A 19,367-nucleotide genomic window follows, 5' to 3' on the forward strand; every position below is an offset into this window, starting at 1 on the left:
ACAGATTGAATAGTTTATAAACAATGAAAATTTCTCACAGTCTGGATGCTGGAAGACTCAGATCAAGGTGCCAGCATGGTTGGGTGAGGGCCCTTTTCCAATCCAGGTTGCAGACTGCCAACTTCTTGTATCCTCTCATGCTGCAGAAGGGGCAAAGATGCTCTCTGGGGCCTCTTTTATGAGGACGCTGACCCCATTTGTTAAGGCTCTGCCCTTATGACCTAGTCATTTTTCAAAGGCCCAATCTACTAAAGTCTTCACCTTGGGCATTAGATTTCAACAAAATTTGTTTTGGTGTTGGGGAGGGGGATATAAATATTCAGACCATAGCAGTGGTCATAGTGATGCCACAAGGTTCTATGCATTCAAGAAGACTGTTTGGGGGGAAATCAGCTTTGTGAGGGCAAACAACTCTACTGTAGCCTGAGATTACCCTTCCCCTTCTGGTAGAAAAGACCCAAGGTATGAACCTACACCCCCTCTACCCCTCCCTGGCCTACCATCTGAGGGCTAGACTCCACAGTCTGGCTGCTACCTCTCCCATCATATATCCTCACCTACATGTATCTTTATTTCTGTCTTTGGAGCTGAACCGCATACCATGAAGGTGCCTTGTGCACCCAAGATTTTGCACAGGCTCTTCTCTCTCTGAAGGATTACCTCTGCCAGCATACTGCTAGTCTTTCTTCACGGCTCAGCTTCCTTAACTTGCCCTGCCCACTCTAGGGCAGAATTAGTCTCTTCCTCTTATGTTCCACATTGCCTCTTGCTCGTTAGTACTTGAACATTTTGGAAGATTGTCTATTGTACTATATATTTCTCATGCTAGCCTCTTCCATCTTTCCAGGTGAGCCATCACCTCCAAACTCAAACTCTTGGGTTTACTGTTTGTAAAGTGGGTGGGGCTCCCAGTATTACAGAGGGGATGTCCCAGGGTCCTTGACCTAGTTCAGGGTTCCAGCTTCGTAAAGTTATCTTGCTTAAGTTTGCACCATAGCCCTGCCTGCCCTGGACTTCTCTTAGGGCAGACTCAGAAGGAAGTGCATCTTCCTGAATTAACTGATGTCTAGATAGTGGTGGCCAAGAAAGAGCGTGGGACATTATAACTCAGGTGGACCTGTGAGTTTCATTTTTGGGTGCAAACCAGGTCAGTGGGATGCCTAACATTGCGAGAGAAGAGCTCAAGCCTGAAGAAAGTGAACAACTGCTGCTTCTTCCGGGTAAGACCCTCTTCTACTTACTTCAGGTCCATCCCCTCACCATCTCTCCAGCTTGGCCCATGCTAGCAGAGTAGAGGCTGGAACGACTAAGCCAGCTGGTCCTCAGTGATAGCTCTCAATCTTGGCAGGAGTCCCTGGGATCCTTCTCAGAAGGAAGACTCACCTGATTCAGCTGAGTTAAGCTAAGAGGCCAACTTAAACATGTGCAGACCCCAGCTGAGTTCTGAGAATCTAGTGATGTGGGAGACCTGTCCCTCCCCACTGGGCTCAGCTGGAAGAGGCAGATATGAGTACATTTACTGGGAGTGTAAATACTGAGGTTTCTTGGAGGAAGCTTCATAGTCTCTGGCATGTAGAAATACCAGATAAATGTCCGATAGAAGAGTGAATGAATAAGAGTAAATGAATGAAAGAATGAGTGAGCTGGGCCTCAAAAGGAGAGTGGAAGCTTACTCTGTGTGTAGTGGCTAGCCCTTTCCTAAGATTATAATTGTCTCAGTTACCCTGTTTTATCCTTGAAACAAACCTGTAACATTCAGGAAGTTAACATTCCTATTTGACAGATTTGGAAATTAGGTATATAGGATTTTGAAGACATTTGCTGGAAACTGATTTCTTAGTTCTCTGAATAAGAACCCCACTCCCACACCCCCACCCCCAAATTTTTCAAAGCTGTATTAGCACACTATGTCAAACCCTGTGCTGGGATGAAGATGCAGATGACTCAGACCAGTGGTTCCAGACTCGAGGAAAACTGTGAATGAAGAATGAAGACTGGATAGCAAGAGACAGGGCAAACTTGTAGTCAGTGTGGCTGGAGTGTGAGGGAGAGTAGCAAGAGAGGAAACTTGGGGCCTGCAAAGCTATGCTAAAGAGTTTCAGACTTTTTTTTTTTTCCCCCTGCAGAGGGAAATACCACAATGTGAAGGTTTACCTCCTATCTTAGGGGAGATAGAGCTGGGGAAAATAGAAATATCTATTTTTGTACAGTTATTCTGGTGATGTGTTGGGAGTTGGTGGGGCAGGGAGATGGACAGTATCAGGAGGTTGTTGGAATAATCAGATGGGAAGAAGGTCTAGGGCGGTGGCAGTGGCAAGAGGGGATATGTGGGAGAGCACTTTCTGTTCTTAGCTCTTTCAGCCTCAGACCTGATTGTATAGAGGAGAGGTGAGAGTCAGGGTTGTAGACCCTGTAGGCACCTGAATAGCTGTGTGAGTGAGCAGCCTTGATGCCTCCAGCTAAGATGGAGGACAGGAAGAGTATCATGGGGAAAAAGTGAAGGAGAAAATGAAAGTGTCTTTGACTATGGAGTTTGAGAAGCTTCTCCAGCATCTGGAGAGGGATGTCTAACAGACCATCAGAATTTGGGATTTGGCTCAGGACAGGGATTTGGGAGACCTGAAACAGAGGTTTTAATCAAAACCTAAAGGTTTTGAAGGGCTGTGGAGAAGAGGGCTATGACCAGAAACAGGGGTGGGGTGGGGCATTGTTAAGGGGGAGTGGAGAGAAAAAGTAATGAAGATTATGAGGGACTCAGGAAGGAGGCCCAGGAAAGACTAGTTGTTGAAAGCCAAGAGACGAGAATTTTGCAGTGAAGAGATTGCTCATGGCTTTGCATGCCTGACAGAGGACCGTAGGGGATGGGGACTGAGGAAAAGACTGGGATGGGACAATCAGCAGCTCAATTTGACCATGAGGAGGGCAAATTCATGGGCGTGTTGGGAATGGAGGATGGGCAAGGGTTGCAGGGATGGGAAGGTTTTCTTCCCTGGAGTCTTGTGCTACAGGAAGAGAGGTAGACTGATTCAGTGGACAAATCCCTTCTCCCCATCTTGGGGCCTTCACTGCATTTCCCTTTTCCTTTACTCCTGAAAGACACCTAAATCACTGAAGGCTCCCTTGGGAATTTCTTGGAATAGCAGTACCACCTCTAGCTTGAATTAGCAAAATACGACATTTCTACAGTTCTTTACAGTATGCAAACCATTAACTCCTTTAATCCTCACAAGAACTGAATTTTTGTTCTGTTATAGAGGAGGAAATTGAGGCTCAATTTAGATTCAAGTAAATAAATCTGAAGGTACATTCTGCACAAGGTCCTTTTGCGTTCATTATTTCATTTGCCCCACAAAGCTCTTTGACATATATTGATCCCCATTTGGCAGATTAAGAAAATTGGGCCTCCCATTTGGAGACCTGGTGCTAGGTCTTCTGTGGAGAGTCGGGTCCTTAACTCTGAGCATAGGGCTCTTTCCATTCTGCATCACTGTACCTTCCAAAACCCACCCATGAGCTGATGCTTGTGTTGCACATTAAATTTCCCAAAGCATTTTTCAAGTCTTATTTAATTATTATAACAACCTTGTAAAAGCAGTTATTTCCTCCCAGATGAAAAAACTAAAATTCAAAGAAGTCATAAAAGTTATGCCACTAGTGGAACCCCTTTCTGAAGTACAGATCCATCCCTGTCCACTTCTCCCTTCAGAATGAAATTTGTACAACATAGCTTGGCATAAAGGCCATCCATAGTCCAGCCTACCTGCTTCTCCAGCAAGTCTTTGGCTCCTTGTTACCTCACACTCTTTGTTCCAAACCTCTAGAACATCCTGAACTCCCAAGCACGGTAGCAGGTCCATCTCTGTTACTGACTATGTCAAGGGTTCTGTGATTGTTGGTAAGGCTGTAAGGTTCCTCAGGACCAGCCTACATCTGCTTTATACTCCAGCATCTGGGACAGTAGTCATCAGGAACTGGCAAATGTAAATGGATGACAGAATGAATAAATGGCATTGGGATTAGGAACCAGCCTTCCCAGTGCTCTCTTAATAAATGTGCTTCTGGAAAATGGGGTCCTTCTGGTTGATTACTAAAGGATCATTGATGGTCAGAGGTTCTGAGCTCTGCCTACAGCTTTCTTCCTCGTGAGGACAAAAGTTAAAGGCCACAGCCTCTGAGGGGCTGAAGACTATGTGGTTCACCTGGGCTGTCCCTTTCCTCCTATAGGTGGCCACCCTCCATTGTGGAACCACATGGACTCCATTGGGCCAGTAGGGTTGCGGCAAAGGGAAGGAGCTCCTGGCTGCTCCCAGGAGGGCTTGCCCTGCCCCTCAGACAGCTCTGAGCTGGTAAGTTCAGCACTGGGGTTCTGATTCATGCCTATTTAAGGCTATCAAAGAGCAGGATCAGCCCATGGGGACCTGAGTTCACAGCCATGCAGCCCTTTTTAGTTTATGAAACCTTTCAGATCTGATCTAGTAACTGTTTCTTTTGTGACTTCACATAACAAACAGCAAGGTGGGGATTATCTTCTCATTTTACAGCTGAGAAAGAGGGGGCTTAGGTGAATTGATGAGTTTTAACTCATGACAGGAGCTTGAGCTGAGGTATTTCAGTTGCAAAGGTATTACTTTTTGCCACTTTGTTGCACGGATGCTGCCCCTACCCTGAATGGGTTCACACAGTCTAACAAGGACCCTTTTGGGGTTTTCTGGTAGACTATATTCTTAAGACACTTCCTTCCCCTATTTCTCTAGTCTCCTGCATATCTCCCTCCCTTCAACATAGCCACTGCAATCAGGCACACAGATGATTTCAGAGCTGAACTCAACTTGGAGGTTATTCTTCAGCATAGTCCCTGTGCCTTGGGTTAGTTCAGATTGAGTTTCTCTTTTCTGTCATCTTGACCAAGGTTTAGAAACCCTTGCATGTCACACCATCAAACAGGAAACACTTGTGTAAGTCATTTCATATCTCCTAGTCTGTTTCCTCATCAGTAAAATGGAAGAAAATAAAGTCTAATCCTTCCACCCCCTGGAGGATTAAGTGAACTAATGGAGATAAAGGACCTGTATAGAGGAGGCAGCCATGAAAGGATTCTTGAATTATTCCCTGCAGTTTCTTTAGTTTTCCAGCTTGTTCTGACATCTGCTGGACTTGGCTTATTGCCCAAACTGGGGGGCATCACTCCTCACTGCATTTCATGCTCCCACTTCACCTTTGTCTGGTCTCTGCCCCAGATCCTGCTGTAAACATTTCCTTTGTATTCAACTCATGGTGGGGCCACAGAAGTGAGAAATGACATGGTCCCTGGCATTGGGAACACAGGGGCCTTCTGAGTATTATTATTTTCTCAGCCCTATTCCAGGGCCACACAGCCAGGAAAGTGGCAGGGCGAAGACTCAGATGTAATTTTCTCATTCCATGGGATTTCTTCGCTGCAACCTTCATCAGCTTTGGGTTCTTTTCAGGTGAAATTGCTAGTTTTGTTTTTGTTTTTAATTTAAAGATTGTATGTATGTATTTATTTATTTGAGAGAGAAAGCGAGCGCACAAGCTGGGGGAACAGCAGGCAGAGGGGGGAGCAGGCTCCCTGCTGAGTAAGGAGCCCAACACAGGACTTGATCCCAGGACCCTGGGATCATGACCTGAGCTGAAGGCAGATGCTTAACCGACTGAACCATCCAGGCATCCCTGAAATTGCTAGTTTTTATAAGGCTTCACATTTGTGTGGGTACACTTCAGTCAGATCTGGGTTCAAATCTCACTCTGTCCCTTAATAGCTGCTTGGATTAGACAGATGACTATTCCTCTCTAAGCCTCAGTTTTCTCATTTGTAACATAGCATAGGAATAACCCTTCCTAGTGTGCATGGCTGCTAGAAGCATCTCCTACAATGTAAACATCGAACTGAACATCTGGCACTCCAGTTAGGATCATTTGCCTCCTTAGGAATCTGTTTTCCATTCTCTTTCTAAAGCAGAGGTGGAACTGAGTCTCCCTCACTGAACAGCCTCTCCTCCCTGGCTCCTCTGCCTCCTTATTCAGATGCCTGTGTGGTTACTTTACAGACAGGTCCAGTGTGGGACAGTGAGTCATAGGAATGGAATTTCTGTGGGACAGGGAGTGAGGACCTGGGAAAAACTAAGCCCAGGAAATAGAGCTTCAGTTCGGGACTCCAGGGAACCCAGGGAGGCTGCTAGCATCTCTTTGAAGGACAGGCCAGAAGGTCATCTAGGGGAGCTTTCACATAGAGGTAGAGTACTGGGGCTCCTCTTAGCTCCCCCACAGTAGGTTACTGGTGGAGAGGACCCTTGGGTATCCCATCTTCTGCTTTCTGCCTATCTACCCCCTCCCATCACTCAGATTCACCCCTGGCCCAACCTTCCCCCAAATCTATCCCCTCACTCCAAAGAAAATCCCTTTATCCTCCACCCCAGATCTTCAAATGGCTTGTCCCCTTCCTTCATTTAGTTCACTTCCTCAGAGAGAACTTATTATCAAATATCCAAAAACACCTTTTTCTCCCCTGGTCACTCTCAAACTTCTGTTCCTGCCTTAAAAAAAAAAAAAAAAAGTGACTGTTACTACCAGAATCATATTTCATGTTTATTTCCTTATTTTCTGCCTCTATGCTGGAATCTAAGCTTGATAAGAACAAAACTCACCAGGTTATGCAACTTGTAGTACTTAGAATAGTGTTGGGCCCCTAATAGGTACTCAATCAATGCCTGTGGGAAAGATGGCTGACGGATAGGAGGACTGTCCTCCACAGTGTGGCCTCCAGGTTCTCCCAAGCTGAGCTTACTTAGGCTCCAGATTCAAGTGGATTGGGAGAGCAAAGCACATGTACTTGAAATTCATACCACATTTGTTCGTTTCTTTGCTCATTTGGTGAACGACAACTCACTGAGCAGCTTAACTCTGGGTACTGGGGAGCCAGAGTGAAATAATGGTATGACAGGAATGGCCCCACTAAACCCTGAATTCTAAGAAATTGGAGGGCTAGGGAACATCCCTATGTTGAGAAGGAATCACCAGAGAATGGAGAAGGAAAAGGTAGGTGTGTCTCCCCTCCAGGAAGGAGCCTTCTGAGAATGCAGAAACTGAGTATGAGGTGTAGGCAACAAAAGAACCTAGGTGCATGAAGAGGTGAGAAGTGGGGCTGGGCACATGTTGGGGAGACCAGCAAGGCTCAGGGCTTAGGCAGGGCGCAAGTCAGCTCCTGGGAAAGCTAAGGGAGGTGCTGGTCTGGACTGGTAAAGGGAGGAGCAAGCTTGGCGGGGCAGTCCTGGTTGGAGTCAGAGAACTTGGCTAGGCAATGGGGTTCCTGACCAGATATTAGCTTGTTTCTCCCCAGGTGCTGGCATGTCTACAGCAATTCAAGGTGACGGAGACACAGCTCCGGCAGATCCAAGCCAGCCTCCTGTGCTCTATGGAGCACGCACTGGGGGGGCAGGCCAGCCCTGCCTCTTCTGTCCGGATGCTGCCCACATACGTGGGGTCTACCCCACATGGCACTGGTGGGTGGCATACACCAAAATTGGTGGCCAGGCCTAGGGAGAGAATTCTGATCTGGGGGATGGAGTTCCTTATCCCTTTCCCCATTAAGAATCCCAACTCTAAGCTCCCTTAATGAGACTTTGCAGTCCTTGGGGATGTTTCTGGGAGGCTTGCCAGCTGCATGCCTTTCTGTGTCCTGTTTGCCCCAGAACAAGGAGATTTTGTGGTGCTGGAGCTGGGGGCCACAGGGGCCTCGCTGCGTGTTCTGTGGGTGACCCTGGTGGGCAATGAGGGGCATAGGATGGAGCCCTGGAGTCAGGAGTTTGTGATCCCTCCAGAGGTGATGCTGGGTCCTGGTCAGCAGGTAAGAGCCCACTGCCTAGACTCTGGGAACTGGCTGGGTGGCTAGGGCTCTGGTGGGCAGAGCTGAGACCTTAACTTGTCCCATAGCTCTTTGACTTTGCTGCCCGCTGTCTCTCTGAGTTCCTGGATGCAATCCCCATGGACAAAAAGGGTCTGCAGCTTGGGTTCAGCTTCTCCTTCCCTTGTCACCAGACTGGCCTGGACAGGGTGAGGCAGAGTGGGCATGGGGACAGTGGGTGGAAGGTTTGCAGCCCCATGAAGGCTATTGGAGGAGTGATCCAGGTTTTCTGCCCCCAGAGCACCCTTATTTCCTGGACCAAAGGTTTTAGGTGCAGCGGTGTGGAAGGCCATGATGTGGTCCAGTTGCTGCGAGATGCCATCAAGAGGCAGGGGGTGAGTGGGGCAGGGGCAATGGGAAGGCAGCACACAGAGACTGTGCCTGTGCTTCTGGGAGGTCCTTCTTTCCTTTTCTGTTTATATCCTTTATCCAGTCTAACCCTGGGGTAGTTTTTGCTACCATTCCCACTTTATACGTGAAGAGACTAAAGGCTAAGAAAGGACAAATGAATTTTCAGGACCATGGGGCAAAACAAAGGTGAAATGACTTGTCCTGTATTCAAGGACCTCACAGGCTAGAGGGAAAGCATTCCAACAAAGGATTGTCCCTGTCAAGGAGGTAGTTCAGTGACTCTGGTAGTATGGGAAGGGCACACTAGGACTCGGGCAGGGGCTTTAAGGAGTTTGCCAGATGCATAAGCTGGGGTTGGAGTGGAAGATCTGTTTTTCAGAGAAAGGGGCAAACATTTGGATACCAAAGAAAGGTGGATCTGGATCCATCTGGACTAACTGTGATGCTAGTGGATGGAATTCAGGGCTTAGGAGGGGCTTAGAGAGTCAGGTACCTACAGTGCAGTCTTCAAGGTGCCGTGCTTGCTCACAATCATCTTGGTCCTGTGGGGAGCACTGGTGTTCTGGAGGTGATGACTGAGGTCGGGAGCCTTTGAGAGCCCCAGGGCCTGAGTAAAGGGTGGAAGAGACAAGGGGGAGTGTGGGATGGGAGGAAAATTCTCTATAGGGTGGGAGGACCAAGAGTATGTGTGGGCATGAACACACACTGAGTTTCATGGCCTCTGAGCACCTCTATCAAGGCCAGGGCCCCTCCATCAAAGCCAAGACCCTAGCCTTGCCCATCCCCCAGGTTTCCTGCATTACCCACTTAAGTCAGCCATGACCTCTGCCCTCTCCATTGTCCAGGCCTACAGCATCGACGTGGTTGCCGTGGTGAATGACACAGTGGGCACCATGATGGGCTGCGAGCCAGGGTTTGGGCCCTGTGAGGTCGGGCTTGTTGTAGGTGAGCCATGGGCCATTTGTGATGATGGGTGTGGGGGTACCGCTACCTGATGGGCAGGTCCTGATGGATTCATCCCTGCCAGACACTGGCACCAATGCATGTTACATGGAGGAGGCAAGGCATGTGGCAGTGCTGGATGAGGACCGGGGCCGCGTCTGCGTCAGCGTTGAGTGGGGCTCCTTCAGTGATGATGGGGTCCTGGGACCAGTGCTGACCACCTTTGACCATGCCTTGGACCAAGAGTCCCTGAATCCTGGTGCCCAGAGGTGGCCTGACCTTCTGCTCTAGGGCCTATCACTCTTCTGCTCCCTTCTTCGCTGCTGTCCCTGAACTCAGGCCCTGGGGCCCCTCCCTATTGCTTGCTCATAGGGTTTCCAGGTTGCATCTTAGGGGGCCTTGGCTATGCTCAAAGAAGGAAGGGCTCAAGATTCTAGAACCCAGAATTTTCAACCCATAGCCCTTCCTTATTCCTGACCAGTGTTGGGGATGGGGGTAGCAAAGTGTTCCCTGTCCTCCAGAAGCCCCTCTGAACCTAATCTAAGCCTGAGAGGGCAGCGGGGTCTGGATAAACACCCACCTATCTCCTGGGAAACCATTGCTTCTGGAACCTCCAGTCTGGGGGACCCCAAAGAAAATGATCCTTATTTTGGGACCCTTGGAGGTGGGACCAAGTGGGCTAAGGGCTTAAGGAAAGCTCTGTCCAGCCACCCTTCCTACCTGTAGGTTTGAGAAGATGATTGGGGGCTTGTACCTGGGTGAGCTGGTGAGGCTTGTATTGGTTCACTTGGCCCAACAAGGGGTCCTCTTTGATGGCTGCACCTCCTCCGCCCTGCTGACCCAAGGCAGCATCCTCCTGGAGCATGTGGCTGAGATGGAGGAGTAAGTAAGAAAAGCCAGTAGGCTTAGACAAAGGGCTTCTTGGCTTGGGAGAGGGGAGGATGCTCTGTCCCCCAGGTAGCCATGGGGCTGAGGGAGGGCAGGGAGCTTTGGGGCTACTTGAGTCCCAAAGCAATACCCTGTGTCCCTCCAGCCCCTTGGCTGGGGCGGCCCGTGTGCATGCCATCCTGCAGGACTTGGGCCTGAGTGTGGGGGCCTCGGACGCCAAGCTTGTGCAGTACGTGTGTGCAGCTGTGTTGACTCGGGCTGCCCGGCTCTGTGCCGCCGCCCTGGCTGCTGTTCTCTCCCGCCTCCGGCACAGCCGGGAGCTGCAGATGCTTCAGATTGCTGTGGCTACCGGAGGCCGAGTGTTTGAGCAACACCCCAGGTACTGGAAATACACACTTCCTATGTGAGCAGGTAGCAAGAATGTGTTTTCCATAAAGACCCAGAGGGCACTCTAGTTCCATGTGTGCAAGGCAGTGGGTATGAGTGGCACCCAAGCAGGGTAAGGTCAGATGGGGACTAAGGGACGCCAGAAGAAGTCAGAAGAGAGGAAAGATGCTTCTCTTTGGGTATGCAAGGGAGGGGGACTCTGAGGACACTGGGAGCACTGGAGATACTGGGCATAAGGTTGGTGTACAGTTGGACTTAGAACTGAAGGGATTTGAAGTGCTGGGGCCCAGGGCTTCAGCAAGCCCTGGAGTTCAGGATCAGGTGTCAAGCCAGGTATGCCTGCTTTGTGTCTGTGTAGTTTCCTCAGCATCCTGCAGGAGACCGTGATGCTCCTGGCCCCGGAATGTGATGTCTCCTTCATTCCCTCTGTGGATGGGGGTGGCCGGGGTGTGGCAATGGTGACTGCTGTGGCTGCCCGCCTGGCTGCTCACCGGCGCCTGCTAGAAGAGACCCTGGCACCTTTCCGGTTGAACCATGAGCAGCTGGCAGTGGTGCAGGCACAGATGCGGGAGGCCATGGTCAAGGGGCTCCGAGGGGAGGCCTCATCCCTCCGCATGCTGCCCACTTATGTCCGGGCCACACCTGATGGCACTGGTGAGGATCTGGCATGAGTGTGGGGCTGGGATATAGGTTCATGGAGGTCACAAAATGTGCTTTGTCCTGACTCTGGGGATCTCTGTTCCACAGAACGTGGGGACTTCCTGGCTCTGGACCTGGGGGGCACCAACTTTCGGGTCCTCTTGGTGCGTGTGACAGAAGGAGGTGTGAAGATCACCAACCAGGTCTACTCCATCCCAGAGTATGTGGCCCAGGGCTCTGGACAGCAGGTACCCAGAGCTTGGACCTAATGGCAGGGGCGGGGAAGGACCCAGGCTGGGCCACCTCCTGACTTGCCTTGCACCTCAGCTCTTCGACCACATCGTGGACTGCATTGTGGACTTCCAGCAGAAGCAGGGCCTGAGTGGGCAGAGCCTCCCACTGGGTTTCACCTTCTCCTTCCCATGCAGGCAGCTTGGCCTTGACCAGGTGAGGGAGGGAGGGCCAGGAGAAACTATCCCCAAGGGCTTTACACACTCATACCCTTCATGGAATGGGCAGGAGGCTGGGGAGAGGGCTTCAAGTATCCTGGGCTGGGGGTGGGGGTGGGCAGAAGCACTGCTGGGCTGAGCCAGCCCTAGCCTTGGTTTCACTGGACATGGTGTGTGCAGGTGAAGGGGGTGTGGTAAATTCACCTGGAATCCAGGACTGTAACGAGACTCAGGATGGAAAAGATTATGGATACCCCTGGGGGCTGCCAATGGGTAGGAAAATGGAGCCAGGTTAGGTCTGGGCACTTGGGAGCAGTGGAGGCCCAGATCGGGGCTGATGAAGGAACACATTGTCTACTCCACTCCACAGGCCTGGTGTACTAATCTAGGAGACCTGCAGGAAAACAGCATTAGTTCCTGTTTCGTGAAAGGGCTTATGGTTGCCTGTTTTTTTTGCCCTATCTCCCCTTCCTGAACTTACTGTGTACCTCTTATGCCTGGCTTGGTATTGGGTGCCTGACTGGAATGGTAGAGCAGCACACACAGATCTAGACACAGCACCAACTGAGCATACACCTCTACATGTCCTTCAAGAAGAATGCTGGACTTCTCAGTGCACACACCAGAGGGCTGTCATGAAGACAGCTCCTCCCGTACTTTGGTCCAAGCTCCCAAGAGTCTCCTTCTCAACACCCCTAACTTCTGCCAAAAAGCTGCCTTCAGTGAGGAGGAGCTTGCTGCCCCTAAAATCACCCACTATGTTCTTCCTGAAAAGCTCTGCCTTCTTCTTTTTTTTTTTTTTTTTTAAGATTTTATTTATTTATTTGACAGAGAAAGATTACAAGTAGGCAGAGAGGCAGGCAGAGAGAGAGGAGGAAGCAGGCTCCCTGCCGAGCAGAGAGCCCAATGTGGGACTCGATCCCAGGACCCTGAGATCATGACCTGAGCCGAAGGCAGCAGCCTAACCCACTGAGCCACCCAGGCACCCAAAGCTCTGCCTTCTTTACACCACCCAAACTTTATGCAGTTTTAGGCTCTGCTCCAGGTGTGACCTCTCTCAGACACAGCTTCTGCACTTGGCTTTCTTTTACACAGTCGCCCTTTGGAATCAAGCATTCAGCAGTGTCTCTCTGCTGGTCTGCCCCACTCTAGACTAAGCATGCTGGCACCATTTGATTATTCCTTGTAAGATATGAGAAGGTGGGACTCAGTATGCAAAATCATGTGCGCAAGAAGAAAACAGGGTCCTATTCATTATCTAGAACTGAACTTAATTTCTGTGTTGAGCCCACATTCTTTTGCGGGGGATGGCTTAATGATAATCAATCTGGAGGCCTCTTTCCCCAGGTAAGGGCCCCTTTCAGCTGCACAGTACCTTTGCTGTGTATGCGCAGACACTCAGGGAAGTCGGGAAATGCCTAGGCCCCAGCTGTGAGGACTCTGACATTTCCTCTCTTGATTCTTAACACCTCCCTTTACAACTCACCTTCCCCTCCATGGGGAAGGAGGACAGAGACCTCCTCTGCTGTCAGATCACTCAGATCTCTTCTGTCTCCTTCCTACCCATAGGGGTATGGTCCAGGTAGAGGTATAGAATGCTTGTCTCAGGAAACTCCAAAACCTGGCTCTGAGGTCGCCTCAGCTCCCCTTCCCCAGACTGGGGTCTGTCTGTCATCTGAGAGCAGGAAAGTATTGGCGCTACTTACGATCTGGGGTCCCCCACAGTAGCCCTCCTTTTTAATTGCTGTCTCACACTCTGGCTTCTAGTTACTGTGTTTCACACGAGCATTCAGCACTCTGGCTGAGGTTGCATAGTGCAGGGGATAAAAGGAAATGTTGTTGGAGGAGGAAGAGTCAGTTCGTATCTCTAAAATGTTCTGCCCCAACGATTTTCCTTATTTTTTTTTTTTAAAGATTTATTTTAGAGAGAGTGCAGGGCAGAGGGCCAGAGGGACAGAGAGAGAAAGAATCTCAAGCAGACTGTGTGCTGAGCATGGAGCCCAGAGGCAAGGCTCTATCCCAGGACCCTGAGATCATGACCTGAGCCAAAATCAAGAGTTGGACACTCGACTGACTGAGCCATCAAGGTGCCCCCCAAAGATTTTCATATCTGCTTTGCATGCTCTTACTTTGGGCTGTCATTTTTTAACAGCAGGAGAATAATTCCCCCTGCCTGCTCTCTCAGAGAAAGCACACTTAGAAAAGGATAGTCCTAGGGCACCTGGATGGCTCAGTGGGTTAAGCTGCTGCCTTCAGCTCGGGTCATGATCTCAGGGTCCTGGGATCGAGTCCCGCGTTGGGCTCTCTGCTCAGCAGGAAGCCTGCTTCCTCCTCTCTCTCTCTGCCTGCCTCTCTGCCTACTTGTGATCTCTCTGTCAAATAAATAAATAAAATATTAAAAAAAAAAGAAAAAAGAAAAGGATAGTCCTAGATTGTCAAGCCCATCAATAAGTTCATAATTTAAGGCAAATTTCTCACAATAAAGGCTTATCTGTCTTCTCTCTTCCCATCCTGCCTAGGTGTTCTAGGTTCTAGCTTTTCCTTTTGTCCTTCACTCATATCTGGAATACACAAGTGAATTTCTTTTTGACATGGCTCTGTCCCTAATTCCTCAGTTTCCTTCCTCTCAAATGACTCTTGCTAGTTCTTTCTAAAAGAGCAGAACAGTCTGTCATTTGGACCTCTGAGCCTTCTCTGTCCTCCCCCTTCCCGTACATAGCACTCATTTTATCAGCTCTGTTCATTCCTAACCCAATTATGAAGGGCCATTCCTTCTGGGCAGCCGTCTTAAAACGTCCAGACTCTCAGACCATCTGAGCATTCTGGCACTAATAATAGAAGACACAGGTCGGATGGTTATTAATAGGTTTCTTTACACTGGAAGGCTCCTGGGGAGTTAGGAGGGGGCAGAGGGTAAGGCCCTCAGCCATGTGGCAGAGTGGGCATGGAATCCTGCTTGGTGAGAGGGGATAGCATATGCTTCTGATGAGGTACAGGCTTTGGGGAGGGAGAGTGAGATTCCAAGGGGCCTTCACCTTCTGACCCCACCTTTGTCCCACCCCAGGGCGTCCTCCTAAACTGGACAAAGGGTTTCAATGCATCTGACTGTGAGGGCCAAGACGTTGTGTGTCTGCTGCGGGAAGCCATCGGGAGAAGACAGGTGAGGAGGCTGCCTCCAGGAGTGCTTTGGGGCTGTGGCAGGACTTGAAGGGAGCAGAGGGTCTCCTGCTTCCTGACCTGGGGGGGTGGAGTGGGTGGCTCTCTGTAGTAGAGACCTCTGGGTCCAGAGCTGGTTGCCGTGACAACACGTTGCCCAGCAACTAGCAGCATCCTTTTGTGTGCAGGCAGTGGAGCTGAATGTGGTTGCCATTGTCAATGACACGGTGGGGACCATGATGTCCTGTGGCTATGAGGACTCCCGTTGTGAGGTCGGCCTCATTGTTGGTGAGGAGGGCCCTGTTCTTTTGTGCTCCTACTGCCTGATGTTAATTCATTGCCTTCTGTTGATTCCTCAGGTTGGATGTTCCTCTGGCCTTGGGGATGTGGCGTGATTTCCACCTGACTCAGCTAGGCCCAGCAACACTCATATATATGGGCTGTGTCTGAACTTTGCTCAGCTTAGCTATACTATTCATAGTCATTTAAGCTTTCTGAGCCTCGGTTTGCCTTTCTCTCAAATGAATATGAGCTTTGGAGTCATACAGATTTGGGTGGAAATACTAGCTCTGCCACTTATTTCTGTGTGACCTTGGGCAAATCACCAAAGCCTCCATTTCCTTCTAAGACAGAGATAATAGCAATGGCTATCTCAAGAATCGTGAGAGTGGGGGCGCCTGGGTGGCTCAGTGGGTTGAAGCCTCTGCTTTCAGCTCAGGTCATGATCCCAGGGTCCTGGGATCGAGCCCCACATCGGGCTCTCTGCTCAGCGGGGAGTCTGCTTCCCCCTCTCTCTCTGCCTGCCTCTCTGCCTACTTGTGATCTCTGTCTGTTAAATAAATTAAAAAAAGAATTGTGAGAGTGAGAGGAGAGGGAACAAAGTGTGGCACAGCTCCTGGCCCATGGTACATGCTCAGTGCTTGGAACTGGGTAGAGGCTGGGGTGGAGGACAGAGAGTGAGCTGTGAGGCTGTCCTTCTGGTAGTCCAAGATCCTAAATCTTTATTAAACATTCCTCCTCTGGCCAGATAGAGGCTGGATGAAGGGACAGGAAGACTACACACAAAGATAAGGGTAATACCTATCTTCTCAAAACCCACCATTTAGTGGGGATCAAGCCCAGGACAGCATGTGGCAGTCAGAGCTGAATCTGACTCTGCACAATGGGATGACAAGGTTAAGATCAGAAAGGAAGTGGTCCTAACATGAGTGGGACTTGAAGAATGTCTGTCTAGATGCGGGAGGACGGCTCTCATAGCTCTCTAGGCATCAGAATCCTAAGTCAGGAGTCAGCAGACTCCTTTTGAAACTGGGAGCTTCTTGAACATAGAGCCGAGTGGGGAGGTGCTCAGGAGAGGTATGCCTAGATTGCTTTATGAATAAACTAGTCGGAGGAAATCCAGGTGGGGCTGATAAGGAGACCACTTGCATAGAGCTAACTATGTGTTGGGGAGAGAAAGGGTATATCTTAATCCAGAATGTCCCTTCTACCTAGAATTCCTTTCCTTTCTGTGTTCCTGGCTTCAAAGTCAAATCCAATCATCATTTCCTCTCTGTAGCTTTCTCTGACCCTCTAGGCAGGAACATTCAGCTATGCTCAAGGCTCCCATCATGCTCTTCTTTGCACTTCTATTTGGGTACATACAGGCAATATCATGTTAGCTGCTTATTGCCCATGCCCTGGCCACCATGGGGCTCCTCATATCTGATTCCTGTCTATGTCCCCAGAACCTGCTAGTTTGACTAAAGATCTGGAAAGTTAGTCCAGGGAGCTTGGGCCTCTCAACTGCCGATAGTGGGGGAGCTCTCACACATCTCCCAGGGGTGCTCTGGCATAGCACGGAAGATACAATGATGGTGATGCTGGTAGGGGAAGCAGAGGAGGTCCACAGGGGTTGATGCTGCCAGGGTCTGCAGAAGGAATGTCAGAAAAGAAGGCAGACCAGGACATTAAGACAAGTTGTTGGTGTGAGGAAATGGAGAGGTCAGAAATGAACTTAAATTTTGCCATCTCAGTTTGGGAAGGGCACAGAGGGAGGGGTCTTATCTGTCAGCAAATGACTTCCACCCTGTCTGGCCTCTCTGCAGGAACTGGCACCAACGCCTGCTACATGGAGGAGCTTCGGAATGTGGCAGCTGTGGCTGGGGACTCAGGCCATATGTGCATCAATATGGAGTGGGGTGCCTTTGGGGATGATGGCTCTCTGGACTTGCTTAGAACCTGCTTTGATGCAAATGTGGACCAGGCATCCATCAATCCTGGCAAGCAGAGGTATGGGTGGGGCTGGGCAGGGGCAGCTGGTGGTGGCTGGCACTGGTTATGGAAGCAGGTAGGGTCTCCTGACCTTTGTGCTTTCATGCAGCTTTGAGAAGATGATCAGTGGCATGTACCTGGGGGAGATCGTCCGCCACATTCTCTTGCGTTTGACCAGCCTTGGAGTTCTCTTCCGGGGCCAGCAGACCCAGCGCCTTCAGACCAGGGACATCTTCAAGACCAAGTTTCTCTCTGAGATTGAAAGGTGCCTAAGGCCTGTATTGCCTCCTTCCACCTCCCAAGAGAATCTATCTACCCACTTTGGGTAAAATGCTGGTTAGTGGGAGGTCCATTCTAGAGAACTCATGAGGTGGGAAAGCTAATGTAGGACCCTGGCTCTCTGTGTTCTATTCCTTCCTGTCCTCCAGTGACAGCCTGGCTCTAAGGCAGGTCCGAGCCATCCTGGAGGATCTGGGGCTGCCCTTGACCTCAGATGATGCCCTGATGGTCCTGGAGGTGTGCCAGGCTGTGTCCCAGCGGGCTGCTCAGCTCTGTGGGGCAGGTGTGGCTGCTGTAGTGGAGAAGATCCGTGAGAACCGGGGCCTAGAAGAGCTGACTGTGACCGTAGGGGTGGATGGGACCCTCTACAAGCTGCATCCCCAGTGAGTCTGGGTGCTGGGATGGGCAGGGAGGAATGGCCTGGGGGGAATCTGGCTGGCCAGGGCTCACCTCAGTCCCCCTCCCCACAGCTTTTCCAGCCTGGTGGCAGCCACAGTGAGAAAGCTGGCCCCTCGCTGTGTGGTCACCTTCCTGCAGTCGGAAGATGGGTCCGGCAAAGGTGCAGCCCTGGTCACTGCAGTTGCCTGCCGCCTTGCCCAGACGGCCTGTGTTTGAAGAAGTATCTGGGAACTACCCTCGCTGGACCAGGGCCCAGGTCCCAGGTCCCACATGTCTCCAGTCATGCAGGACTCCCAAAGAGCCCAAGTGTGGCCCTTCTGTGTCCACTAGCCTTGACCTCTGGCATTCCCAGAGAGAAGTAGCACTCGGGTTAGCAATATATATATATAATTTATTTACATTCACGTCCGCTAAAATCCCTACGCGCCCCGGCGGCCGGGCAAGGCTGTGTACATAAGGCCAAGTGTAAGTGCACGAAAGCACTTAAGACAGAGTCAGGGCACGAGCTTCACACAACAGGCCCCACATGGGGGAACCGGCCAGCCCCAGGAACGGGCACACCACGGCACGCACACTTGCCATTGTCCAGCCCGGGACTCCCATTGCATATTCACATGCCCTGTTGGGCAGGGCTCCTCCAGGCTGGGGGCAGGGGGAGGATCAGGGAGGAGCCATTGGGTGTCCCTGGGTGGGTGGGAGAAGGGCAGCATGTGAGAGGCAGATGTGGACGGACACTGGGTGTGAGAGACGTTAGTGGCCTCTGGGTGTACAGCATGAGATGTGTGTGTGTGTGTGGTGGGTTGGCAGGGAGTATGTGAGATGAGCACACGAGACATGCATGGGCACATGCCCGCGTGGTGGTCGTACGCCTGAATCCAGGGGCCGCCCCTTGTCCAGCTGTGGCCCTCAGTCTCATAGGCTTGGAGCCAGGCCCCTCAGATGTGCCCCTACCTGGCAGGCACAGAAATGTTTGCATAAGGTCCAGCTCAGGCAGGAGCTCTGGGGGCCATGTCCCGAGCCCAGCGTGTGCGTGTATGCCCGTGTGTATGCGGCCTCCTGGCCAGGGGCTAGGAGGAGAGGTAGCATCACACGCACATACACACACACAGATGGGCTGGGCCTGGCTTGGGCTCTAGTCACTGTCCACCCAGAGCCCCAGAGGCTGGGGCAGGGTCAGAGCAGGTGGCAGTGCCAGTCTGGCCAGGCAGGCCTTGAGGGGTGGAAGTGTGGGCAGGGTCTGAAGGGCCAGTGTTAAGGGACAGTGTCTGCCAGGAGGGGGCCTGTCCACACGGCTCCCCCTGAGTAGGGGAAAGGGCCCCATCTGGCTTCCGCCCGTCCCTGGCGGGTGCCAAAGCTGGTGAGAGTATAGGCGTTGTAGGCCTGGCTGGCCTCAGCACTCCGCCTCTGACACCGTGAAGAGGCCAGCGTCTGGCTGGCCCAGTCCGGCTACTGCTGCAGCCAGCTGGCTGAGGTTGCCATTGGGGAAGTGCCGCGCCTCCCACAGGTTGAGGATCATGGCTGTGGGGCTGGGCTTGGAGGCAAAGAAGCTGAGATGGCTGTGGAAGGGAGGGGACAGGAGCCAGTCAGCAGCCCTGCTTCACCCCACGCTGTACCCTTCTGCCTCTCAGCCCACCCAAGGGCAGGACCTCCCCTTGGCCAAGTGCACTGGATACCCTGGCTGCTGGTGGTCGGGGTGCAAGCCT

General features: G+C 51.2%; 2 protein-coding genes across 3 annotated transcripts in view; one reads left to right on the plus strand and one right to left on the minus strand.

Moving 5' to 3' along the window:
- The first annotated feature begins 979 nt into the window (after positions 1-979).
- HK3 (hexokinase 3) lies at positions 980-18,062 on the plus strand. The gene is made up of 19 exons (XM_044228913.1): positions 980-1,220; positions 4,225-4,346; positions 7,358-7,520; positions 7,710-7,864; positions 7,951-8,070; positions 8,161-8,256; positions 9,118-9,217; positions 9,300-9,483; positions 9,941-10,096; positions 10,248-10,481; positions 10,848-11,143; positions 11,237-11,376; positions 11,456-11,575; positions 14,642-14,737; positions 14,922-15,021; positions 16,821-17,004; positions 17,096-17,251; positions 17,415-17,648; positions 17,736-18,062. The coding sequence occupies exons 1-19, from the start codon at positions 1,157-1,159 to the stop codon at positions 17,878-17,880; spliced, it is 2,865 nt and encodes a 954-aa protein (XP_044084848.1). The 5' UTR covers positions 980-1,156; the 3' UTR covers positions 17,881-18,062.
- The window catches only part of UNC5A (unc-5 netrin receptor A), a 60,566-nt gene continuing 59,233 nt past the window's right edge, over positions 18,035-19,367 (minus strand). For both annotated transcript variants that reach the window (XM_044228935.1, XM_044228927.1), the window contains one exon: positions 18,035-19,220. In XM_044228935.1, the coding sequence (XP_044084870.1) occupies positions 19,055-19,220 (166 nt within the window). In that variant the 3' untranslated portion in view covers positions 18,035-19,054. The remainder of the gene's footprint in view (positions 19,221-19,367) is intronic.

Source organism: Neovison vison, chromosome 1 (assembly GCF_020171115.1).
Source record: "Neovison vison isolate M4711 chromosome 1, ASM_NN_V1, whole genome shotgun sequence".
Classification (NCBI taxonomy): Eukaryota; Metazoa; Chordata; class Mammalia; order Carnivora; family Mustelidae; genus Neogale; species Neogale vison.